The sequence below is a fragment of the Conger conger genome, chromosome 13 (genome assembly GCF_963514075.1).
Source record: "Conger conger chromosome 13, fConCon1.1, whole genome shotgun sequence".
Taxonomy (NCBI): domain Eukaryota; kingdom Metazoa; phylum Chordata; class Actinopteri; order Anguilliformes; family Congridae; genus Conger; species Conger conger.
In genome coordinates, this window is record NC_083772.1 from 6,698,054 (window position 1) to 6,725,507 (window position 27,454).

Below are 27,454 nucleotides of genomic sequence, written 5' to 3' on the forward strand. Positions count from 1 at the left end.
GCTCACTGAGTGTATATGACAGAAACAGTATTTGCTACCTACTGTGTCATGTTATTTGTTTGAGTTTAAAATATAGTATATATTTTATGTAAAAATATAAGTTCGCTCGTTTATCAGTTTTACCTTTTCGATAACATTTGCTTTTCTACTCATGAACTGAAAGGTAATATCATCCTGTGGCTCAGTATGAAATAGGTGGAACTAATTCCACGAATGTGATAAAGAATATGCAGGAAACATGTAAAACAATGAGAAACAAAAGTTCAAGAGGTAAGCGAACCATGAAAAAAATATGACCTCTGACTAATAAGGTGCTTGTTATTAGGGTAGTGGTGACAATAGCTCAGGTGGTAAGAGCAGTCGTCTGGCAGTTGGAGAGTTGCTGGTTTGATCTCGCCCTGGGTGTGTCGAAGTGTCCCTGAGCAAGACACCTCACCCCTAAATGCTCCTGATGAGCTGGTTGGTGCTTTGCCTGGCACATGTATGTGTGTGTGTGTGTGTGTGTGTGTGTGTATGAATGGGTGAAAGAAAAGCATCAATTGTATAGCCCTTTGGACAAAGCCGCTTTATAAATGCCAGCCATTTACCATTTAGTTGGTCACATCCTTATGATACCCTTTGATCCTGTAATATCCTACTCAAGCATCAATATTAACACCACTTGAACCCTTTGTGTGACCAACTGTCCCTAACAGGAAGGGCTATAGCAGAGTGAATGCGTGTGTGCCTGCATGTCTGCGTGTCTGTGTGAGGTGTGGGTGTGTGTCTGTGTGGGTGTGAGTGCGGGTGTGGATGTAAGCCAGTCATAAGTAACATTTGGTCTCATGCGCTGGTCAGCTTGCTGACTTCCCCCTCCCGGAGCATACATTGTTAGCCCCCACCTTTTGGCACACATGCCTGTGGGGGAGAGCTACAGAAGGATTCCTGGAGGAGCCTTCCTGGGCCCCCTGGGGAGCCCCCCTTCTCTCACATTCCTTACAGGTTTAGAGCACAGGAATACTGGAGATGGCATGAAGATGTTTCATGATAATCCCAGGTCAGAATATAGTAATGTTTGGTGTTATTCTGATTGGTTCAGTGCGACTGGTGTAATGGTCTAGTTTTTGTAGCAGTCTACCTTTGATATCATAACCTTTCAGGAGCCGAGGGGAAACTGGGCAAAAGCTGTCTCTGTAGAAGCCATTTGTTTTAGCTCCCTGACCAGTTTGGGAGTTTGGCTGTAAATTATAGATGGGTGACCTGTTTTTAGGACTAAGGCCTAGATTTTGGAGATAAGGAGAAGAAACCAAGCAATCTGGGGTGTCGCCTTTTCTTTCATTCACCCAAATCAGGTTTATCCAAAAGGTATTTTACCATGAGAGGCACAAATACATATTTACAGCATAATGCAGTTATCATGAAAACTCCCAACTACAGCATTCATAGATATGATGGGGCGGCTTGTAGCGTAGTGGTTAAGGTCAGGAAGGGCTGCCATTTGTGAGGGGCCTGAGAGCTGGGGTTTCTGTTTGGTATGGATGTGATCTGGTAAAATCAAGGAATCGGATGAAATACATTTCATACCAAATGGAGTTTAATAAACCATAGTTTCAGTAACTCAAGGGAAAACCTACACATCTTCTCTTGGTAATCATCTCATTTTCCACTCTTAACAACCCCCAAGGGTGGGGGTCTAAATTCCAGATTTGACCACCCCTCCAGGTTGATTTATGGCACTGCCGCCTGGTTTCAAACGTATGATTTGGCATAAAAGCAAGGGCGACAGACCAATCTGGGAGGATCGTATTCAACTTCCCACACAGCATATTGTACGTATATGTAAGTATCAGGAAGATCGTATTCGACTTCCCACACAACATGTCTTGGGTATGTAGGCATGTATGTATGTATGTGTAGCAGGGGAAGACCGTAACCCGCTTCCCGCACAGCACGTTCTATGTATGTGTAGCAACGGAAGATCGTAATCGACTTCCCATATTCCCATAATTCGGCATATTTTATACTCTTTGTTTGTGTGTAGCCAACGCAGGCTAGGTATGATCATTTACTCTATTCTTAATTTGTGCATCTGTAATTGACTATTGGCATTCTAAAGCTAATAACCTACCTGTCTGTGAATAAACTATTTTGTTTGTAACTTGCGTGATCTCCATGACTCTAATTCATCTTGTACCTTTTCAGCCTAAATTACAACTGAATACCCAGGGGGAAATGGTGGCTAAAGACCGACCGATCGGCGGCTTGGTACATCTGTGGGAGTTCTAAGCTGTGTGGCCGTCAAGTTTCTGCCCATTAAAGGATCGGTGACGCACGGCTCTTGTAATTTGGTGCGAAGGGAACCCATGGGTGTTACGGCACTGGTTCCTGTCAAATTAGCTCTAAGGAGCCCAGATAATGCTACGCCGAACTGGGCTCGCAACTATCATGGCAGTTTTGCATGTATTGTGTTGGCTGGACCCTCAGCCTCTGCGTTCTCCACCGAACTGAGATTCAGCAATAATGCTAATCCCGGGAGCATATATTGAGTAATGGTGGCGCAGGTACACTCCCGAGGTTCGCGTAAGTTTCAAACCCAAAATTCTAAACTATATCTTAAATGGAGTCAGATAAACGAAAAAAACTATAGTAACCACTAAGCCTACAATATGGCCCCGTTTGAGAACGGAGAATATTAAGAATTGTATTGATCTGTTTCAGGCCAGCCGTAAGCGGGATATGGGGCAGGTCAATCCATATCCGACCCGTGGCAACGGACCCAGTATATTCTTAAACGTAATTGTGCTCTGCTCTTGGACAGAGGATAGTAATAACCCTACTAATGTTCTCCCAGCAACGTCAGAAGGACAAGCACGCAAAACCCCCTTCGGCCCTCGCTAAATTCCATCATTGGGTTAGCGTGGGGTTTTACATGGATGTGTATACAAAATGAAGGTAAAACAGGAACCACTTAGAGTGAAACGGTTAATGTGTATGATAAATCTAAAAGGCTCAAACTCTCTGCCTGCCTACCCAGACCACTCTAAACAGAGGCTGTGACCTAAAGCCACAAGCCATGCATAGCCTCTAGTACCCACAAGTAGGCAAGTGGTATGTGACTCTCTGCGTTTCCTGTCTTAAATGTATCTCAATCTGCCAGTATCACAGAAGCAAAGTCAGTCAGTGGGCTTTGGCCTGTGTAAATGCCATAGTAATGCTCATAAATATGAAGTACAATGCTTATACTATATTCCATGACTTTTTACAGCTATACAGATTCGAGATGCCAGGTTGATGCTGAAATAAATAATTTCTGCTTCTTTTTGGTAAAACTTTGCAATCATTTGTTCATCCTCTCTTCAACATGACCATGTCTTACAGGAAGTTTATCTTCTTAGTGGTGCATTTCAGTTGCCACCCACACATATGATCTCTAGTTGATTAGATTAAGCGGGAGACAATCCCCCCTGATTAAGGGCCCTGCTCAAGTGCGCAACAACTGTGCGGATATTATTGTGGCTACACCGGAGATCAAACCACCGACCTTGCGGGTCCCAGTCAGAGAGGCAGGTAAGGTTCTGTGAAAGAGTGAAGAGGGAACCTGGCTCTGGGTGGATGGAACCCCCCTGCAGAGAGGCTAAGAGTAAGTAAGAGCTCACACAGTTCTTTGCATAAATATACAGATGAACACAAGCTGTATAATTTGAAACAACATCTGAGGGCACGTTACTGCAGGGCACGTTTTTTGAACCTGGCATAATTGTTCAGAGTCTGCAGTGTCATGCAGTGCAGCAGGCAGTGAATGTGAAGGTGTTGGACGCAGGAGATGAATGGAACTTCTGATACTCTTACAGGTTCTGGGGGATTGGAGAGCCATATGATAATCACTTGAATTGTGCCCAGACTATGATTGATGTGAATAAACGGACTGCTAATTACTGTGCTGATGACCGCAATTGGGTCTGTGAGACAAAAGCTCTGCCACCCTGAATCATTGTCATTTTGTGTTTTTGGTTATTTCATCTTTTGAGAGGCAAATTACCATGCCAGGATTTACAATTGATTGTGGGACCAATAAACAGGCCACAAAGTTACTTTTACTGTTGGGAAAACATGGGATATGGTGCATGCTGCCATTTTACCGTAACTAGAAATGTGTCAGTGAAACTAAGATTTATTAGGAAATTACTGTACTTGCAGAATATATTTAAGCTATAGCTTTTTGGATCTCTGAATATGCACGTACTCTGAAGAGAAACCACATACTTTTAAAAGACACTCTTTAAGAGCAACAGCAATTACCCTGCTACACAAGTTCATGTCTTATGCCTTCATTGTGTGAAAAAATCTCCGAATAGCAAGAGTTCTCATTCATTTTTAAAATGGTTAAGCCATTAAAACAATATTAGCTGTAGGTCTCCATTCAGAGGCTGTGACCAAAAGCCATAAATCATATGTCGCCACAAGTGATACTGTACAGTATGTGACTCTATGGCTTCAATTCGATCACCATTTATGCTTAACTTACACTTAACTTACAAGTGTAAGTGATATTATTTTTCTTCGTAGTCAGTTTAGTAAATAGCTAAACTTTCCAAACTGTGTTGGTGAAGAAATGTATTCTTGCTAATTATTGTAATGACAAATGTTGATTGAATTGAAGTGTATGTGTTTCCTGTGTTACATTTATCTCAGTCCACCTGTATCAGAGAAGCAAGTCCATGAGTTAGCGTTCAGCAAAGTGTGTTTGTGAATGCGACTGTATATTAATGCTAATGAATGGTAAACTGATGAAGTAGCAACAATTATATTCCATACAGTTTTTCACTTTGATGTTAATCTCATAAATTTGTGCTCACTTCTCGAAACCTCAAAACGGGAAGCTCATTGGTTAAAAATATCAATTTTTCATGAAATACTATTGGAACATTTAGATGAGGTGTGGTTCAGCAGTTGCCCAATCTCAATGGAAACTTGTACAAGTTTCCCCAGAAGAGATGACTGCATCAAGGGCTTTATTTGTTTGATCTGTCAATATGCCTGATGTCTGGTGTGTGGATGCCTGTTTAAGTGATCCGTGGTCTAAAACCCAGCTATGACCAGCTTAAAATGATCAGATATCAGCTGTTTCAAAACATAGCTTGAGCTGGTCTGAACCGGTAAACCAGCTACCAGCTGTTTTTTTTTCCCAGCAGGGATTTTAATTGACAGTAAGACATTAGTTCATGTTTTATTCCAGTACAATCTCAGAAATAAAGGTAGAAAAAGGGCCTAGAAAGGTACAAATGCTTGTTGCTGGAGTGGTATTTTATAGGTACAAAACTCAACCCTAGCTAGTAATGACAACTACTTTGTACTTTTTGGGTTGGAAAATGTACTGATTTGTACCCAAAGAGAAAATTACTGGAATTTCAAGCTACATTTGGGAACTTGATCCTTGAAGAACAGTTTCTTTATTTCTTTAAAATTGGCACAATGAAAAAAGAGGAAGTATAACAAATCACACTTTTAAAAAATGAAACAGCACACACCCAACAATGTTATTCATTTAAAATTGTGAATGCTTATAAAGGAAGAAGAGTCACTTTGTTATCATTTCTACTCATGAACTGAAAGGTAACAGCGCCATCTTGTGGCTCAGTATGAAAGGCAGGAAAACCCATGAGTGTGATAAAGAATGAACATGAAACACAAAGTTCAAGAGAGGCACAAATCGTGAAAAAACGGGAACACTAATCTTAGGAAGGAAGGTTATTGTTGTTGCAGGTTTTTTCCAATCACTTTGGTGCTACTCTCACAAGTTTGTGGCGAATTTTAAAAACCTTAGACACAAGACTCAAAATGGTCAGCACATTTAACACAGCCTATTCACCGGTTCAAAACATTGTCATTCATATCTATGACAAAATCTTGCACTTCCAAACTCATTGGTTCAAATAAGTCATTTATCATGAAATACTATAGGGACATTTGTTTAGATCACCAGCACACTGCCAGACCTCTCCGTTCAGCCACCCCAGGAGGTCCCCCCCTCTCCACACTTGCACTTCTCGGTCACGACTGGTGTAATCTACCAGGCCCAAGTCCTTGCATCTGTTGTATTCTGAGCACTTGAAACTGTATTTCCCTCTTGGGTTTTTCAGCACACTTATTTCTGGTTATGGGTATGAACCTTTTTCTAGGTCTTTCCGTATAAGAACGTCTGCCAAATGTGCAAAGAAACAAAGTGCTGATTGAAGTTGATGCAGATTGAGGTTCTGATTGTGAATTGGATATTCAATAGGTGAACAGGTGGTGACGGAATTTCAATTTCATCTTAGGAATGATTTTATTCAAGATGGACGCAGAAAGAAATAAGAAGACAAATGGCTGGATAATGGGGGAGAAGGAGAGAAGTACAGATTTATGGCGGCATAGGGGATGGATGGCGGATGCCTTCATGTATCAGGAAACGATTGCAGGGATGGATCAGACACGCACAGAGGTTCTTTCCCCAGTGATGAGTCAGCTGATGAGTATTACAAATACGAGTGTTTTGTGATTATAAATCAAAATAATTAGACCAGCTGTAATCTCATGGGAACTACATTTGCAACATCTTGTGTTTTCCTTTATCTGTATAATGGCTTTTCTGACCATATCATGTGCAGTCTGTGAGTATTTGGACAGTGACTACAGGCAGGTATGGCCACAGCTGTGATTCATTGTAAGCACCATAGCTGTGGCCCTTTCCTCAATCCCTGGGCGATATACGAGGCCTGTATCCCAGTCTGTAGGACGAGCAGGGCCATTTGGGAAGCTGGTTTGTGGACACTGCTGCAGAAGTATTTTTGTAAGGGTATATTTGAAATTTATCTTTTGTCTTTATGATCTTATTATAACATGTTGGTTTGCAAGATTGGCCTTGGTTTTATTTCAGGAAATTTTGTTCGCCAACCTTCCCTTTTGGTTTCGTCTGATCTGCCCACCTTGTGACTTCATTGCTCTCTAGCGACCCCCACTGGTTGATCAGGATCAAGGGACTACATGTCGAATCTATATATGAAAGGTCTTCCTCCAATTCTACTATATGCTTATTTATTTATCTATTCACAGGCACAACAGCCCAACAATGTGGAGTATTGAATGATTTTTAAATCACTCTGGATGATTTTTGCATTTCTTTGACAAACAATGCATTCAGTGAACACAATTAATTAATTTCTCACTCGAGCTCAACCACCAAAAAAGTGTACAAAAAAGTACAGCCCAATTTTCAAGTACTTGCATACTGATACTGTAATTACCTAACCCCATGTTTATTGGTTACATGTTTGAAAAAGAGAGCCGTCAGTACATTTGAGGTTAAACACTGTTTTCTGATTGGTAATATGAACGAATGAATGAAAGGTTATGGCAGTGTGGCAGCAGGAGCTACACAGAGTTATGCGGCCAATTAAATAAACTACCATCACTGAGTGGCTTACTCTAAAAGCAAGAGTCCGTGGTTTCATTCAAGACATTTAGTCGCCACTTCCACCAATCCTTTACTTTATTCTGTATGTCCAAAGCAGGGACACAGCAGATACAAAACTTATACACTCAAGTTACAATCCACTACTTGACTTGAAGTAATGTCTGACTGTCACTGTTAATTGATATTACATCAATGCACATCCACTCGCCGGACATATTGGCAGATGAGAAACCCAATGAAGCCCTTCTGCTTTTTGAGAGAGTTGTGCAGGTTACCATTGTTAGGGAAAAATGCCCTTTTTAACATTTCACAGGTGAGCATCGTATGATGAAACAGATCCCAGTAAAAACAACGACAACCAAACTTGAATTAACTTTTGTATTTATTTGCAAAGAAATGGCAGAAAGTGAGAAAGCTTACCGGCTTTCTAGTTTGAATCAGACACAGTAAGGCTCTTATACACACTTTTCCAGAGGGCGGGGCTTTACCAAAACAAAAAGACATGAAGCTGGCCACGAATCAGTATTTTGTCTTCTGAATACCCCTTGTCGATCTTGCTGTAAGACCAGAATGTGCAAGCTGAGAAAGGCTGTCTGTCTGCTGGGAGAGAGCCAGAGAAAGACTCCTAGTAATCTCTTATTATTGTTGTTTATCGCCCCCCGGGTCCTCTGGGGAGCTTCTTGGATGAGATGGACATACTCCTTAGCTCCTCACCAGTCAATGACACTCCCCTCATCCTCCTGGGTGACTTCAATCTCAACTCAGAGTCCACCCAGTCTACCTTTCTCTCCCTCCTTTCTTCTTTTGACCATACCCTCACACTTTCCCCTCCCACCCACAAAGCAGGCAACCTCCTTGACCTCATCTTCACATCTTCAAGGAGCTGCACAACAACCAACCTTTCTGTAACACCACTCCATATATCTGACCACTCCTTCATCTCTTTTTCTCTTCCACTCTCCTCTAACACCCATCCATCTCTCCCACCATCCACTGGCACCTGTCGGCGGAACCTACGCCACCTGTCTACGTCCACCCTCTCATCTACAATCCTCTCCTCCCTACCATCCACGGAGTCTTTCTCTCGAATGTCTCCCGATGATGCTGCTACAACCCTCATGTCCTCCCTCTCATCTTCCTTTGACTCTCTGTGTCCCCTCACCACCAAATTAGCTTGGGCCCCCCCCCCAATCCTTGGCTTTCTGATGCTCTACGAGCTGTCCGAACCCAACTGCGGGCAGCGGAGAGAGAAAATGGAAAAGGTCCTTTCTCCCCAGTGATATGGTTTCCTTCCATGCCCTCCTATCATCTTTACACTCCTCTGTCTCTCTAGCTAAGTCTTCCTTCTTTAACCTTCTCCTCTCTTCTGGCCTCCCCTCCCCCCCACCTCCCTCATCACTCACACCTGATGACTTTGTCTCCTTCTTTGAAAAGAAGGTTGACGCCATTCGCAATTCCTTCTCCCAACCCTCTCCCCCTGCTGACCCCAACTCCCTAACCTCCTTTTCTCCCCTCTCTGACTCCGACACATTGAAACTCCTTACATCCCACCGTCCGACCACCTGTCCTCTTGACCCCATTCCCTCTCCCCTTCTACAATCTATATCTAATGACATTCTCCCTTTTCTCTCCTCTCTAATCAACACCTCCCTCTCTTCCGGCACCATGCCCTCTTCCCTGAAGAGGGTCAGAGTCACTCCCCTGCTCAAAAAACCTACTCTTGACCCCTCTGCTCTGAGCAACTACCGGCCTGTCTCTCTTCTTCCCTTTCTCGCCAAGACTCTGGAACGGGCGGTCTGCTCCCAACTGTCCACTTATCTTCTTCAGAACAATCTCCATGACCCCAACCAGTCTAGCTTCAAGAGTGGCCACTCCACTGAGACTGCCCTGCTCGCGGTCACTGAGGCACTCCACTCTGCTAAAGCCAAATCCCTCTCGTCTGTCCTCATCTTCCTCGACCTGTCGGCCGCCTTCGATACAGTCAACCATGATATTCTTCTCTCGTCGCTGACTGGGATGGGTGTCACAGGATCTGCACTTGCTTGGTTTTCCTCCTACCTCTCTGGTCGCTCCTACCAGGTGACTTGGAGGGGCTCAGTCTCTGACCCTCACCCCCTACAAACTGAAGTCCTGCAGGGCTCAGTTCTTGGTCCTCTCCTCTTCTCGCTATACACCATGTGTCTTGGTTCTGTTATCTCTTCCAATGGCTTTTCTTATCACTCTTACGCCGCTGATACCCAACTCTTTATTTCCTTCCCCGCCGATACCCAGGTCACCACACAGATCTCTGCCTGCTTCGCTGATATCTCTGCGTGGATGACTTCCCACCACCTGAAGCTTAACCTTGCCAAAACTGAGCTTCTCTCCGTCAATCGACCTCTCACTGACTGTTGAGGACTTAGTAGTTTCCTCCTCCCATACGGCAAAGAATCTTGAGGTAACTCTTGAAAACTGCCTCACCCTGGCTCCACAAGTATCCTCCACTGCCATAACCTGCAGGTTCTTTCTGTACAATATACGCCGTATCCGTCATCTCCTGACGGAGAAAGCCACCCAGCTCCTAGTCCAGGCGCTCATCATTTCCCACCTGGATTACTGTAACTCCCTCTTAGCCGGTCTCCCAGCATGTGCCAGCAAGCCCCTCCAGCTGGTCCAGAATGCTCCGCCCGCCTGATCACCAGTCAGCCCAGGTCGGCTCTTGTCACCCCGTTTCTCATTGGCCTCCACTGGCTTCCTATTGCCGCACGCATCCGATTCAAGGCCCTAGTGTTGGCATTTCAGACTGCCCCACCTTACATACAATCCTTGATCACTCCCTACTCCCCAGCTAGACCATTCCGGTTTGCCAGCTCTGGTCGCCTTATGGTTCCCTCACTACGTGCACCTGGCGGTCGAGCTGCACGTTCACACCTGTTTTCCGTTCTGGTTCCTCAGTGGTAGAATGACTTGCCTACCACTGTCAGGATAGCAGAATCCCTCCCCCTATTTCGATGCAGACTAAAAACACACCTTTTCAAACTCTACCTTAGTCCTCCCTCCTGATTTCCCCCGCCCCCCTTTCTGATATCCCTATCCCTCTTGTCTAACCTCCCCCCAAAAAAAAGGAAAGAAAAGAATTGCACTTATGATGACTATATGTTTAAAACAGCACTATGTATGTATTTTCCTAGTTTTGGATGTGATGCTTTGACTGGTGGAAGAACCTATGCACTTGTAAATCGCTTTGGATTAAAAGTGTTTGCCAAATGACTAAAATGTAAATGTAAATGTAAGCACTTAATTCAGCAAGCGGTCTAATAATAATAAAGATTATCACTAAAAGGCTATTTGTAATCATGTGATTGTCTTTATGTTAACACCTTGTCAATTAAGAAAATTTCCCTTACATTTCCCTCCTTTTATCATTTCATAATACCATTCAAATAAGGTAACTGCAGCTGAACCAGGCTGATCCTCAGATACACGTTCTGTAAGACGTGGTCATGTTGAAGTGATGAGGAATAAATGATTGCAAAGTTTTTCCAAAAAGCAGAAATGATTTATTTCAGCTTCAAACAGACATTCAGAATTCTACATATTGTATTTTGAAATAAGTTTTAAAAACAAATAAAAAAAGAAAACAAATGGGACAGTTTTACTACATCAGCTTGGTGTTTCTGAGCACTAATGTAGCATTACACATCCTCTTAGCAGAATGCTCAGAGATGGGCTATGTTTTTCTGACTCAGACAGATGGAGATACATTTAACACAGGAAACACAGTGCTACTTCTGGGTACATGTGGCTTATGGCTGTAGGCCACAGCCTCTGTTTGGCGAGCTGCATGTATTCTTTTTTTTTAAAGTATTTATTTTATTAGCAGATGTATAAGACATGATCTTTTGTTGCAGGGTGATTGCAGTTGTATACGGAGCTCCATAATGTTTGGGAGAAATACTTTTTTTCTCGATTTGGCTTTGTACTCCACAATTTTAGATTTGTGATCAAACGTTGTTAAATCAAACGTGGTTAAAATGCAGATTCTCAGCTTTCATTAAAGGTTACAGAAATTACAGTGCTTTTAATACATAGTCCCTCCCCATGTCAGGGCATCATAACATTTGGGACATGCAGAAAGTCATGTTTAGTACTTTGTCGCATATCTTTGGCTGTAATGGCTGTGACCCATAGACATCACCAGTTGTGCAGTATCTGATCTGGTGATGCTCTGCCAGGCCGGTACTACAGCTATCTTCCTGCTTGTTTTGGGGGCGAGTTGTCTTGCTTTTTGTTCAGTTAGATTCAAATCATGTGAATGACTTGGCCAGTCAAGAATTTTCCTGTTTTTTCTTTGAGAAACTCCTTTGCTGTCTCTGTCGTGGCCTTTAGCGTAGTGGTTAAGGTACATGACTGGGACCCACAAGGATAGTGGTTTGAATCCCGGTGTAGCCACAATAAGATCCACACAGCTGTTGGGCCCTTGAGCAAGGCCCTTTTCCCTGCATTGCTCCAGGGGAGGATTGTCTCCTGCTTAGTCTAATCAACTGTACATTGCTCTGCCAAATGCCTTTAATGTAATGTAATGTCTCTCTAGACCAGGGGTCGGCAACCCTGGTCCTGGAGAGCCGCAGGGTGTGCTGGCTTTCGTTGTTACTTGACATTAATTGATCAATGAAAGCCGTTGATTACACAGTTAACTCACCTCACCTGGTTTCTTGGGTCTGAATCGGTTGCTTATTTTAAGGTGGAGACGAAAGCCAGCACACCCTGCGGCTCTCCAGGACCAGGGTTGCCGACCCCTGCTCTAGACTCTGAATATGAACTAACATGTGTCTATATTGTTGATCTATTGTCTGAATATCTATGTCTGTTTTGTCTGTGTACCACTCTGTGCTAAATGTATGTGAACAAGAGCTGTTAGATGCAAAGCAACTCATGGACCTGTCTTATAATAATTTTTAACCAGGTTATGCTTGAAACTCACTCACTTATGTTTAGCAGTCTGAAGATTCAATTCAGGGGGCGCGACATGACAGCAATGACGTAAAACCTTCAACCATACTTCCTCAGATACAATAGACCACAGCGACCATTAGAAGCAGTTTTCAGAAATGGCAGCATCTACAGTCTCCAAAGATTCAGAGGGTATATACACTGAACTGGCCTCCACACAACAAGATGTATACAGCACTCTGGGCCACACCACACTCAACAGCTCAAGAGCTCAGCACACAGGTAAGAACACACTTTTTTTTAAATTTGAGTTTATTTGTATTTGTTATAAATGGTAAATGGCAGGCATTTATATAGTGCCTTTATCCAAAGCGCTGTACAATTGATGCTTCTCCATTCACCCATTCATACACACACTCACACACTGACAGCGATTGGCTGCCATGCAAGGCCCCGACCAGCTCATCAGGAGCATTTGGGGGTTAGGTGTCTTGCTTCGACACAGCCTGGGCGGGGATCGAACCGGCAACCCTCCGACTGCCAGACGACTGCTCTTACTGCCTGAGCCATGTCGCCCCGTTATTTGTTTATTTGAGTTCATTTGTTTTATCTGTGACTTTGCTTGTGACAGAGAAAAGGGGACAAAGCTCCCACCCCTACTGGCTGGCTGCAGTGTGTCTGCTGTCTGCTCTCTTATTGGCTGCCACTATAGCCCTGGGTGTCCTCTGTGAGTATTTCACTGTATCTGTGTATGTCCTTATTGGAAATACCCTGAACTGTGATTTTAGAGTGAACTTAAAAAAAAAGGATTTCCTATATAATGTATCAATCTGCTTTACTATCAATGTGTCTGAGTGGGTATCATGATACAACCCACCATCATTTTATTTTTCATTAAGATCATTAGATTTTTACATTAATGCCTATAATTATGCAAAAGAGGCCATTCAAACCAACATGAAACTGTTTCACTACTGAGTAGTCAACTAAAATGCCCACAATGTTCAGTTTATATGGTCAAGATGAAACTTGTTTGCTCTGATTGTCAGCAAATACTGCATTAATTAGATTAGTGATATAATAATGCGTGTTCCTTCACACACCAGACCAGAAGAGGACAAAGTGTGAGTCTACGGAGTGCTCAAATACGGTGAGAGAACTGGTGGGGCTCAAAGCCAATTACAGCAGAGGGTTTGAAGAGAGGAGGAAGATTAACACAGCTTTCCTTTCAATATTAGAGAAAAATTACCAATTTCTGGATGAATACTGCACTCTAAATTCAAAAGGTGAGTTGTATTACCTTTAGCATAATCTGTAGATGGAGATTATCTTTTTGCTACTTGTTGGTGGTTTTGCTACTTGTTGGTGGTTTTCTTTTTAAAAACCTATTGTATTTCTGTGAAAAAGAGATATCTGAGAGAAATTATCTTTCTTATTATGTTTCTTCAATTATTTCTTAATTATATGATTTCTTGTTGCAAAGCATCTTGTTTGTTGTGCATCTGTAATTGACTGTGGCCTTTTCTTCGTGTACAGAGGAGAGAGTGTGCAAGCCCTGTCGACAGGGCTGGGAGCAGTTCTCTTCCAAGTGTTACTACTTCTCCACTGAGAGGAAGAGCTGGAAGGACAGTCGCAGAGACTGCTTTAGACGGGGAGCTGACCTGGTGATTATAGAGAGTGACGAGGAGCAGGTAAGATACTGTGTGAGTGAGAGACTGACTGACTGACAGACTGAGTGCGACAGAAAAAAAACTAGAGTCACATAATATTATATAGTTATTGAAATGTATTAATGTTTCAATGGAACCAACCAAAAGCAAACATTAATTCAATAAAAAAATCGATTTAGAATTGAATAGACCAAAATCCAAGGGTCCATGATTATTGGCACCCCTGGTTTAGTACTTGGTGCATCCACCTCTGGCGAGGATAACAGTATTGAGTCTCTTCCATTAGTGCTTGACAAGGTTAAAGAACACATTGTGTGGGATTTTGGACCATTCCTCTTTGAAGATCCTTGCAACATCCTTCATATTCTTGAGTTTGTGCTGCCCTCTTCAGTTCAGTGCACAGGTTTTTGATTGGATTTAGGTGGCAGAACATAGCTTTTGCTGTCATGGAACCATTTCTGTATGAATTTTGAGGTATGCTTTGGGTCATTGTTTTGCTGGAAAGTCCACCGACAGCCAAGTCTCAACCTTGTGGTGGAGGCAACCAGATTTTCAGCCAAAATTGCCTGATACTTGGTGGAATCCATTATACCATTAATTTTAACCAGTACCCCAAGATCTCTGGAATTAAAACAGATTTCTCGGTGCACTTTCTCCATAGGTATGATGTGCCTCCCCTTTCATGCATCTGTTTCAATGGCATACATGCTGATCCATATCCAACATTACATTACATTAACATTACAAGGCATTTCGCAGACACTCTTATCCAGAGCGACATACAATGAACTGCAATGATCGAAAACAGGAACAAGTGTGAAGAAACCCTAGAGGACAGTACAGTCGAGTCCTAGTGTGACCATACAGATACATCTGACCAAAATGTTCAGTTTGGTCTCATCTGACCACAGCACCTTCGTTCAATAATACTTTAAATGATCAAATGAGACCAAAATTGAATGTATTATTATTATTATGTGCATTACCAGTCAGGGGTGCCGATAATTCTAGAGCCTACTGTACGTGAACTTGTGTAGCCTTAATCAAAAATACAAACAATCAAGACAAATTTTTTAAGTTATGGTCAGGTGAACTGGCAGTCCTACATGTATCCATTTTTTACCATCTTTTACCAACAAAGTGAAATATAAGAAAACCTTCTTTTACACCTTTAAACAAAACAAAGTAGATAAAAACTTAGTAGATTAAAAAAAATCCCCAAATCAGAAATAAACACATAAGAACCCCTCAATCAAAGCCAGGGGACATGTAGGGTCCTACCAAATTCACAGAAACTTTTGGTCAATTTCAGTGTTCTGAACTACAATACATGTCGTTAACAAAAAAACCTGACTCCACAATCTGTGATATAATTTTCACAGACAGGGCAGCACAGATGGTGCAGTGGGTAGCGCTGCCACCTCACAGCAAGGAGGTCCTGGTTTCAAATCCCAGTCAGTAGGGACCTCACTGTGTGGAGCTTGCATTTCCTCCCACAGTCCAAAGACATGCAGGTTAGACTGATTTGAGAGTCTAAATTGCCCGTGGGTATGAGTGTATGAGTGTGTGAGTGCCATTCACTCACACTGGTGACCTGTCCAGGGTGTATTCCTGCCTTTCGCCCCATGTATGCTGGGATAGGCTCCTGTTCAGGATAAGTGGGTTGAGATAATGGATGGATTTGGTAGGACCCTGGGTATGTGGAATTATCAAAGCACATCAAACCTCAATATTTGATCATAAAAGATTGAACCATTTGGACAGAATACTAAGAAAACCTCTAAGAGAAATCACTTAAAATAAAAATCTACTTGATTGTCATAAGATTACCATAACATTAACCAAATGCTGAAATTCTCAAGATTCCCTTTGCCATTGGGATCAAGGGTGTTGTTCAAGGTTAGGTTTAAGCTATCACAGGCAGCTTCTTATCAAAATGGATATTAGAGCTAATTAGATTACATCCTGGGACCCTAATGTTATCTCCTAGGAGGAGTGTTTTTTTTTTGAGGTTGTTTTAGAGTGAGATTGGCACTTCTTAAGCAAATGGACCAGCATTCTTTGCTGATTCTTTGCAGTCTGGCAGGAGGCATTATGTACAAACTCTCTAAGGCTTCTGACTGGACCTGGTGTGCTTGCCTGTGAAAATGTGGATAATAATTAGCAAGTATACTGGAGAAAAATGTTGTGTTGTATTTTGAACAGTGGAATACATGACTCATATCAGTGGATACATTCTCAATAAGCCTCATTCTCTGTAACTGACAGATCCAGAATGTGTTGGTGTGGACTCTGTGTCAGCAGAGTGAGCAGTGAGAGTCATTATGTGTCTGTGTTCAGGGGTTCATCACCAACAGAACAAGAGAGCACCCATACTGGATTGGATTGACTGACTTAGAAACAGAGGGCACCTGGCTCTGGGTAGACAAAACCTCGCTGCAGAAAGGGTAGGCTTTTGTAGCTATATATGAGTTAAGATGTAATAATTTAATGTCTGTCTTTCTATATCATCATTTTTCCATGTGCAATATCACTGTTCTAGGTTTTGTGTGTTGTTCCACAGTGTGTAGTTCACGGTGACTACCAAGCACTTGCAAAACCCACAAAAGGAGTATTTTTTGTATATCCGATAATATTATTCTACAAGCATAACAACAAAAGCCATAATTGTAACCAGAGTATACAGTGTCAGGTAGTGCTGTAACCGTAGGCAACGTGAAAGTGTCACTAATCATTCAGTGGCTCTGCTTCTCATACAGGTTCTGGAGAAGTGGAGAACCGGATGATCTTTACTGGTCTGGGGATGAAACCCAGAGCAAAGAAAAAGATGCAGACTGTGCAGTTACCGTACCTAATGAGAACACGTGGAAAGATTCCAGCTGTTTTTCTCGTTTCAAGTTTGTCTGTGAGACTGGCGCTCTTTTGTTCTAAACAGTCTGCCATGCTGGATGATGTCATTATCATTACTTGGAATCATCAGGTGTTCAGTAAGTCAGTATGTGACTTGAATGTTGACCTACTAGAAATGCTTTTCTCAATCGCTTTGGCCAAATTCCTGCAACATTGTTGTCATGTTCTCTTAACTATAGGAGCATTTGCCAAAACATTTTATGTCCATTTAATGTCCAAATGAATTCACAATAACCGTCACAGTTTATGTTTTCTTTATGAACTTTAAGCGGAAATAGCATGAAGAATTACAATATTGCACAATTGCACACTTGTTTTCTCTTCAGAATGTTCATATGATTGATGACACCATGGACCGGCCCGCATTAGGTTGTAAGACCATGGTTGATTACATACAACGACATACACAAAGAGTAGTTGCACAGATTGTTTGAGAGTAAGACTATTCAACAGGAAAACACCTTAATCTGTTCTGATCAGCAAGACTTATGCCATTGAACATTGCGCCAATTGTAACTGTGTACTATGGGTGCACCTACTGTACGTTTCACTGAAACCAGAGCGAGAGTTCTTCTGTTTGTTTCATCTTCAATTTGTATCACAAATAAAAATATTTTTTTAACCTGTCTTGTTGCCTTTGTTGGGAGTCCTTCATGCTGGCTTCCTGCAATAAATACTTTCCTGACTCAAGACACAAACATCGGATTTGCTGCTTCCTGAGAAAACGGTCACTTTAATTATTTGGTAAAACTTTGTGTTACCAACAAATTGGCGCTGCGAGCATGAAGGATTCACACAAAAGTATCCATCGAACCATTGGAGTTCGGGGACTTTATACAAGTACATTTGCAAGTATTCAAATTTGGGTGCTAAATACAGTGTGACCTTTGATTGGTCATTCGTTATACAGGGTTGCCCTATAGGCTGCAATTTCTACCGCTGTGTTTTATTGGTTGTCTGTAAAACAATGGAAGCTTCCTGCGGACATTAACATGCATATGTGAAGTTTTTGTAATACACAAATCTGTCTGTCTCCCAACACCTTTTGCACTTAAATCTGACTTAACCCCTTCACAGATGTGAAGGCAGGGGGGAGAGGTGTCTGCGTGTGTGGTGGTATGACAGAGTGAGAGAGGTGTCTGTGTGTGTGGTGGTATGGCAGGAGGAGAGGTGTCTGTGTGTGTGGTGGTATGGCATGAGGGAGAGGTGTCAGAGTGTGTGGTGGTATGGCATGAGGGAGAGGTGTCAGAGTGTGTGGTGGTATGGCAGGGGGAGAGGTGTCAGAGTGTGTGGTGGTATGGCAGAGTGAGAGAGGTCTCTGAGTGTGTGGTGGTATGGCAGGGGGAGAGGTCTCTGAGTGTGTGGTGGTATGGCTGGGGGAGAGATGTCTGAGTGTGTGGTGGTATGGCAGGGGGAGAGGTGTCAGAGTGTGTGGTGGTATGGCAGAGTGAGAGGTCTCTGAGTGTGTGGTGGTATGGCAGGGGGAGAGGTGTCTGAGTGTGTGGTGGTATGGCAGGGGGAGAGGTCTCTGAGTGTGTGGTGGTATGGCAGGGGGAGAGGTGTCAGAGTGTGTGGTGGTATGGCAGGGGGAGAGGTGTCTGGGTGTGTGGTGGTATGGCAGGGGGAGAGGTGTCAGAGTGTGTGGTGGTATGGCAGGGGGAGAGGTCTCTGAGTGTGTGGTGGTATGGCTGGGGGAGAGGTACATATTCTCTGCATGCCATGACTTCCTGATGTCTGTGACCCATCATCATCATCAGAGCCTGGTTATCATATTTTCAGGTTGTTACGACTGGCTCGTTTTAGTCGTGAACAGAAAAATGAGACACATGACAACAGGGTTACGGGATAACCAATGATTTATTTTTAAAATAAATTACGATGGGGCATGAGAGATCAGTATGACGGCAGTGTTGCATGTAGTCGGTGTAGCAATGTTGAGGGTGCAGAAATACAACCAAAAATGTCTGTCCTACGACAGGTGTGATATTTACTGCCCCCCCCCCCCCCCAAGCAGCAACACTGGAGCTCATTTAACCCGGAATTAAACTAGCTCCAGGTGCCACTTGTGGAGGGACCACGCCCACCAATCAACCTGTTGGAAGGCAAAAGTGAAAAATGATAAATGCAGCAGGGGGGCGTGACAAGGTTGTCCTACAACTGACACTAAAGCTCTTTGAATTTGAATGGATCACAATGGGAATTGGGGGTTGGGACTAGATTCAGCTGTAAATCATGTTGATACAGTATGGAACAGATACATTCTGTGAGCACTTTATTAGGTATTTATTGGACTTTTTTTTTTAGACTTCTACTGCTGTAGCCTGTCCACTTAGAATTATGCTCTTCTGCATACCCTTGTTGTAATGTGTGGTTATTTGCATTACTGTCACCTTCCAGTCAGCTTTGACCAGTCTGGCCAGTCTCTCATTGACAAGGCTTTTCTGTCGGCAGAACTGCTGCTCACTGGATTTTTCACAATTCTTTGCAAACCCTAGAGACTAGTTTGTGTGAAAATCCCAAGAGATCAGCAGTTTCCAAGATACTCTAACGACCCTGTCTGCCACCAACAATCATGAACATTAAGTGAAGCTCCTGACCCGTATCTACATGATTGTATGCATTGCACTACTGCCATACAATTGGCTGATTAGAAAATTGCATGAATAAGTAGGTGTAATGAAGTAAAATAATAAAGTGCTCAGTGAGTGTATGTTGGCTAAATGGCTTTAAGTCAACGGTCCAAGGTATCAAATGAGCCTCAATCCATCATGCTTCTGTCAGATATACGGTAGATACTACAAGAATTGTTTCTCCTGACAAATGTATTCATATTCACAAAAATATTAAAAACACGATTTGACATTATGTTAATTTGTCTCAAACATAGAAATGGGGAACTACATATAAAAATGCTGTAATTACTACAAGGTAAAACCGAAATATAAAAAAATACCCTTTAATAAAAGCTCTGAGTCTGCGCTTTGGCCACGTATGGATTGTTTAATTACAAACAGAGAAAATAAAATATTAAATCTGAAAAAGCAGAAAAAGACAAGGTGACCCCAGACTTTTGACTGTTTTGACAGACTGTTTAACTGTGCAGGTGCTTTTCAGTTTTGGGGTTCAGAGGAACCCAGTACTTAGCAGCCCCTTTTTTTTTGGGGCACAGCCAATCGCAGATCACAATTCACATAATTTACGTATTGACTGTTGATTCTGAAAAGCAGTGAAATGTAACTCCGTAAGTGTTTCCATCCTTTACCTTGCTTTACTTTGAGTCTGCGGTGAGACGTACGTTTACCTCGTTGCTTTTCAATTAGATGCAAAGCCTGATGAGAACCGCAGGCTAACAATTGTCCCGGAAACCCCCTGAACAGGAAATGTTGCAGTTAGAAATAGGGCTTCTGTTTGACTCATATGCTCTGTGTGAGAGATCTTGTTCCCGCGACTGAAGCCCATTTATTAGTGCACGGTTGCTCCGTATCTGACCGATGCCTGTGGTATCAGTGTGGACTGTGCGTCTCTCAGGTTCGCAGCAGGTCAGACACTGGATAGGTCTTGGTGACTGAGAAGCAAAGGAGGCCTGACTGGAGGTCAGAAGGGTAAGAAGTCTTCCAGACACATTACAGTGGATAAATACACATTCGGAGGAGAAATGGAGAGTATGGAGCAAACAGAAAGCTGGACCAGCAAACACACAAACCACCTCTGTACATGCACTGTACATGAACCTCAGAGAGCCCCACAAAGTTTATCCACTTTGTGCTTAGTGTTGCCCAGTTATCTATACAGTACATCTATTATTACATTTTAACCAATTGCTGGCCAGTAGTCAGTGTTATGGGAGTGGTCTGAATGGCATGTAATCCAGTATAATCACTGACTAGACCCTCTGAGTCCCTAATTACAATTTGCAGTCATGTAGTGCTATAACTGGGACCGAGAACGCTTGCAGGCAGGCAAGTGAGAAGTGGAGCTTCTGTCTTGTCATTGTGTCTTTGTGCTTATTTTACAGGATCTGGTGGAAGGGAAAGCCAGATGACCACTGCATGAATCATACAGATGTACAGTACATATATGCAGACTGTGTAATTACTGTGTCTGGTGAAAATGCATGCACTAGACCGATACATACCGTTCAGCTTCTTTAACCAGAATCTTGCCAGAGATTGCATTTCTGATGATTGATCAGTAAAAGGGAAAAAAAAGCGTTTTATTGTGAAGCTAGAGATGTTACTCTTTAGCTTCTGCACGTTTAGTGGGGGAGGTGTGCTATGCTTCTTGTTCCATAGGGCAGTGCAGGCCGTTGCATACCCTGTAGGCCCTGAAGCAGAAATGTATTTATTATATGCTTTATTTTGTCATTCGGCTGTTATTAGCAGTGTGCAGATAGAAGTCTTGTCTTTCACACCGCTCGCTGCCATGTCGAAGGGCCTGCTATACTTACCTGTGAAGTTCAAGAAGAACTTCTGCCATGACGCTGCCGGTAAGTACACATTGAGTGGCAAATGGCTTTAAAACTCAAGCTGCCCATGACCTCCAGGGTTCACGGACGCGGTTTAATAATAGCAGCGCTACGTTGGTCTCCAAGGCCTTTAAAATGGATTGCACTGAGGAAAGAAAAGTTTTCCATCATTCACTGAATTTGTCATCTCTTTCAGTCGATCAAGCGAAGCAGCTGGATTCCGCAGTGTCTCTGGAGGAACTGAAGGAAGCTGTGGCTTGCAGAAAGAAAGGTAGACCATGTGAGTTTAATGCGACTCCTGAGTAGAACGAGCAGTGTAGCACTCGATAGGTCTCTATTATATAGGACGGCACTCTATTTTCACTTAACATAGTCTACGAAGATATCATGAGTTCAGATAAATTGGCTAAATAATAAAACGTATGGTTCCGTAAATAAATGTTCCTATAATTTTTCATGAAAAATGAGGAATTTGATCCAATGAGGCGAACAAGTGCTTACAATTTAGAATGTTGTGTCTAAGGTTTTGAAAATTGAGCAGAAGCTTGTGAGATTAGGGTCGAAGTGATTTGTAAAAAAAACTGTAACTTGCAATGTTTTGCAAGTTCTTCAATAACCAAGCAAATATTTTTCATAATGTGGGTCTTTATAATAGAGTAGTTAAAAATATTGTATTACTTTACTTTTTTGAAAATTTCTAGTCGGGTCCATATGTACCGTCCTGGCTTTGCACTTCAAAAACTTTTGTGATGACATTATAATAATTTCATGAATCTAAATTTAATGAAAGGGGAAGTTCAAATATGATGGTCCTCAAACCGCCAACTCTGCTCTTCCTCTCTCAGTAACTCAGGGTGAAGATGTGACCAATATTGACGTGAAAACCAACTGTACCTCCCTCCACACTGTCTCCCTGTTCGAATCCCGGTGTAGCCACGATAAGATCCGCACAGCCATTGGGCCCTTGAGCAAGGCTCTTAACTCTGCATTGCTCCAGGGGAGGATTGTCTCCTGCTTAGTCTAATCAACTGTACGTCGTTCTGGATAAGAGCGTCTGCCAAATGCCATTAATGTAATGTGATGCAATACTGACAGGCATCTCATCCATGTGCGTTCAGGCCATAACAACGAGTTTAATCGTTTTATCCGTGCTTATGCTTGTGACTACAGAGACAGAGAAACGGGGACAAAGCTCCCACCCCTACAGGCTGGCTGCAGTGTGTCTGGGGCTGCTGTGTGCTCTCTTTTTGACTGCCACAATAGTCCTGTTTTTCAGACCAACTGGCACAATGGGGAAGAAATGTGAGCTAAGTGACCATGGCATGATTGTTGGTGCCAGGGTGGTTTCAGAAACTGCTGATCTCCCGGGATCTCAGAAACTGCTTATCTCCTGGGATCTACAGGGATCTAAGAATGGTACGAAAAACAGTGAGCAGCAGTTCTGTGGGAAAAAAAGCCTTGTTAATCAGAGACCTCAGTGAAGGACCAGACTGGTCAAAGCTGACATGAAGACAGTATGACAGTAATGCAAATAAGCACACATTACAACAGTGGTATGCAGAAGAGCATCTCTGACCACACAACACATCATAACTCATAGTGGATAGGCTACAGTGGTAGAAGTCTAAAAAATAAGTCTAATGAATGCCTAATAAAGTGCTCACTGAGTGTAAATGAAACTGAACATTCTACAGCGCTGAGATTGTGATATGGAAGACAGTTAATTTGTGTTATATACTATCGGCAACAGAAAAGATGCGTTTAATTAAAATGAATGAACTAAATAAAAGACCCTGTCACTGTGTTTACCTTCATTTTGAGTAGATACATGACAATTCGCAATCCACAGTAAGAGAAAAGTAATAATGTATCTTAAAATGTGAACTTTGTTTTTTTTTAACCGTAAAATTCACCGATTCAAATCCCCACTGCGCCCTTGTGTTTTAGACATGCGTGCCGGTGAAGAGGGTGCCCTTCGTCAGAACGATACGATAGAGGAAGGGGTTGCGGAACAGCTCAGGGCCAACTGCAGCATTCACACTGACGACAATGGACAGCAGCAGGAGAACTACAACAAAATGGCCGAGGAGAAATGCCTGATACAAAAGAACTACAACAAAATGGCCGAGGGGAAGGACAAGCTGCAGAAGAACTACGACAAAATGGCCGAGGACAAGGCTCAGCTGCAGAAAAGAAACAAGGTGCTGACCGAAGTCAATGCTCAGCTGCAGAAAAACTGCAGCACAGTATGGAAGGACTACAATACCCTGGACAATGACAAGAGACAACTGGTTACGGACTACAACGTCCTGGCAAAAGAGAAGATCCAGAGAGAGAGGGACTACAGCGCCTTAGAGACAGAATGCCAAACTCTGACCAGAGAGAAGAAAAGGGTTGAGGAAGAAAGGAAGACACTGCAGCAACTACTGGAAGAAGAGAGGGACATGTTTCAGCGATGGAACCGTACCTTTATGGTTGTGTTGGAGAACATGAAACACAAGGAGCAGCTACAGAGGGACTTGCCGTGTTGGCAAAATCCCCCTTCCAGGATCAGTACTGTCCCCTCAGCTTACAGAGTGAGTTGTGCTCTTCTTGCCTCAATTACATAACACAGAGAGAACTGGGGGAGACCTCTTTCTGGTGCACTCGTTCACGTGATTGTCTCAAATTATCTTGTCTGCCATACATCTCGATTGGTCAGAAACGTGTGTTCTTCCTGTACAGAGAGAGTGTGCAAGCCCTGTCCACAGGGCTGGGAGCAATTCTACTCCAAGTGTTACTACTTCTCCACGGAGAGGAAGAGCTGGATGGACGGTCGCAGTGACTGCATTAAGCAGGGAGCTGACCTGGTGGTAATAAAGAGTGAAGAGGAGCAGGTAAGATACTGTATGAATGTGACTGTGAGTTAATGTGAATGGGTGGGGGCGACATGGCTGAGGCAGTAAGAGCAGTTGTCTGGCAGTTGGAGGGTTGCCGGTTCGATCCCCCGCCCGGGCTGTGTTGAAGTGTCCCTGAGCAAGACATCTAACCCCCAAAACTCCTGACGAGCTGGTCGGCGCCTTGCATGGCAGCCAATCGCTGTCAGTGTGTGAGTGTCTGTGAATGTGTGTATGAATGGGTGAATGAGAAGCATCAATTGTATAGCGCTTTGAATAAAGGCGCAATATAAATGCCAACCATTTACCGTTTTGTGTGTATGAGAAAGTAAACAGAACACATTTTACAAAAAGCATAAATGTATGCAGCCTATTGTGTGTTCAGTCTTGTTACCTTTACATTTACATTTTAATCATTTGGCAGATGCTTTTAATCCGAAGCGATTTACAAGTGCATAGGTACTTCCACAAGTTAAAGCAACACATCCATAACTAGTAAAATACACATGAAGTGCTGTTCTAAACATACAGCCATCATAAGTGCAATTTTTATTTTTTTAATATATTTTTTTGGGGGTGTTAGACAAGAGGGATAGGGATATCGGATCAGGAGGTGGGACTAAGTTACAGTTTGAAGAGGTGTGTTTTTAGTCTGTGTCGAAATAGGGTGCAGTTCATTTATCAGTGTGGTGTGGCCCACGCCGTTGCTCAGTAACTGACAGATCCAGATTGTGTCGGTGTGGACCGTGAGTCTCTCGATGTCTCTATCAGCAGGGTGATCAGTGAGTTCTGTGTCTGTGTTCAGGAGTTCATCACCAAATACACATGAGATTATAACTGGATTGGACTGAGTGACTCAGAAACAGAGGGCACCTGGCTCTGGGTGGATGGAAGCCCCCTGCAGAGAGGGTAAGAGTCTTTTCATGCACAGTGCTGGGCATACATATTTAGACAGTGGAGAAACTGAGTATACTCCAGCTCCTCCATATCACATACAACTGAATTAAAAAGCAACTATTATCGTGTGAGGTGTAAGTGTAAATAATGATGTTAAATGGCCACCAGAGGGTGGTAAATAGACTGGATTTACACAGCGCTTTCACACCAACAGGGAAAGGCTGCCATGCAAGGTACCAATGAGCTCATCAGGAGCAATTGGGCGTTAGGTGTCTTGCTCCCGGAGACTTTGACACAACCAGGGTGAGGGATCGAGCCGCAACTGTCTGAGTGCTAGATGACTGCTCTATCGCCCCTGTTATGACGCTACCAGTTATCATTGAACACGTAATATCTTATATAAAACTTTCTAAGTAATTCATTCATTGGAGACAAATAAAAAAGAACCTAATTTCTACACAGCACGAATGAACTGTAGTGTACTGCACATGGGAGGCATGTATTAGAATATTCTGATTTATAATTATCCTTATAAGCTAAATAATCGCTCACTATTTTCCCATAAGAAACTGCTGTTTGCACCAAATGTAGAGCACAAGCAGGTGTAAAACAGTTTATAAAGTGTAGACGAGCTGTGTTTCCCTGTGTGTGAAAATAATGTGGAAAAATAGGCCTCCAAACAGCACAACAGCATGTCCTTTATAGTTTAGAAAGCCAACCTGTACAGGAAGTAATGTGGAAGAATTTGAAAGTAAAAGTAAACATAGAATGAAGCAAATATCTCACACAGCCACCATAAATTATAAAAAACCGACATTAATTTTTCGGTTGCAAATTTGCCCTAAAAACATTGCTCCCTGGCTACGTCGGGGGTCAGAGTTAGGTTCCCATCCTAATTTGAAATGTTCACTGAGCAGTCATGTTCAGGCACGATCCCACACTGCTTCTGTTGAATTAAATACGTCCGCAGAAACAAGTGATGTTGCCGGCTTGCTTCTTCACACCACCGTCGGACGAAGACATTTCATATTCCTCTTTGACATGCAGTCCATGGGGACAAAATGAACCAGCGGGAGGTACTATACACTGAACCCTCCCATACTGGTAGCTCCACAGGGTGATACAATTGCCAACTGTGCGTTGCCCTATGGTGCTTCCAGCCACAATCAGCACGGGCATGATCTGGATTTGGTCCATGACTGTGGGGCTCATCCATGCACCTGCCTTAGCCCAATGAGCCACCCGGCAGCCTGTGTCTCTGTGCTTATCTTACAGGTTCTGGAGGAACGGACAGCCGGACGACCATTTCTGGTTTGACTGTCGCACGCAGTACCAGGACGCAGACTGTGTGGTGACTGTGCCCGGTGAGAGTGCATGGATGGACACGCACTGCTACTCGTACCACAGGTTCATCTGCGAGACTGACGCTCTGCTGCTTTAAAACACCACTTCCTTTGATGCCAAGTGGGAAATCTGGGAAATTTGGTTCAAGAACATATGTAATCATTTTCCTCATTTTCCAAGGATGTTGAAAATATCAAAACGTTATGACCAGACCAGGACTGTACCTATGTTTGAGAGGTGAGGCCTTAAAGGGAACAAAACAGAGACTGGCATAGAGACACAGAATACATTTCCATGTTGTGAAATAGTGTAGTGTGAAATACTGTGATATAGATTTGTGTTTCCCAAATGCATGCACATGTTTGCATTGAGACACTCTAATCCAGACAATTTTACACAGATTGCATTTTTACACACAATCCATTCATACAACTGGCTAATTTGACCAAAGTAATTCAGTTGGAGTGCTTTGCTTAATAGTACAACGGCACCACTGCAGTCAGGAATCAAATCCACAACATTTGGGTTAACTGCCAGGCTCCCAGACCATTGGACTCCAATCTAACCCTCCAATCAGGGGCCCCAGCTACACGACAGCCCTCCAATCAGACGCCCCACCGATGTTCTCACTTACTGGACATGTTTGTAATGATCCCTCAGTGAATCATGGACTGATAAAAATGAGTAGAAATTAATCCTAATCATAAAAAGCCTGTAAAGATGGTAAACAAAAAGTTTAGTCTATTAAAAACAACCAGCTTTTAAATGTTGTTTTATTTTCATTATTTAAATATGTGTCCTGATTTTGGAATAATAAAGTAATATAAATAAATGACTCTAACTATTATTGGTGGAACTGGTTTGAAGTTGATAAAAAACTGATATTAAAGAATTATGGGATTTATTGACTGAGGAGGCCCAGGGGGAC

At 42.8% G+C, this 27,454-nt stretch overlaps 2 protein-coding genes across 15 annotated transcripts in view; both read left to right on the plus strand.

Moving 5' to 3' along the window:
* The window catches only part of LOC133107193 (trichohyalin-like), a 43,079-nt gene extending 15,706 nt beyond the window's left edge, over nt 1-27,373 (plus strand). For 5 of the 14 annotated variants that reach the window (XM_061216120.1, XM_061216119.1, XM_061216121.1 and 2 more), the window contains 3 exons: nt 23,357-23,985; nt 24,134-24,285; nt 25,091-25,196. In XM_061216120.1, coding sequence (XP_061072104.1) covers nt 23,357-23,985; nt 24,134-24,265 — 761 coding nt within the window. In that variant the 3' untranslated portion in view covers nt 24,266-24,285; nt 25,091-25,196. Of the gene's footprint in view, nt 1-20,245; nt 20,547-20,959; nt 21,009-21,104; nt 21,431-21,605; nt 21,690-22,254; nt 22,826-23,356; nt 23,986-24,133; nt 24,286-25,090; nt 25,197-26,457 lie in introns of those variants that run through there. The other 9 variants (XM_061216125.1, XM_061216127.1, XM_061216124.1 and 6 more) reach the window with 8 other exon arrangements.
* Nucleotides 12,509-17,547, plus strand: LOC133107194 (CD209 antigen-like protein C). The gene is made up of 6 exons (XM_061216129.1): nt 12,509-12,646; nt 12,996-13,091; nt 13,471-13,650; nt 13,901-14,055; nt 16,375-16,481; nt 16,794-17,547. Exons 1-6 carry the CDS (start codon nt 12,523-12,525, stop codon nt 16,963-16,965), a joined length of 834 nt encoding a protein of 277 aa, XP_061072113.1. The 5' UTR covers nt 12,509-12,522; the 3' UTR covers nt 16,966-17,547.
* Nucleotides 27,374-27,454: the final 81 nt, after the last annotated feature.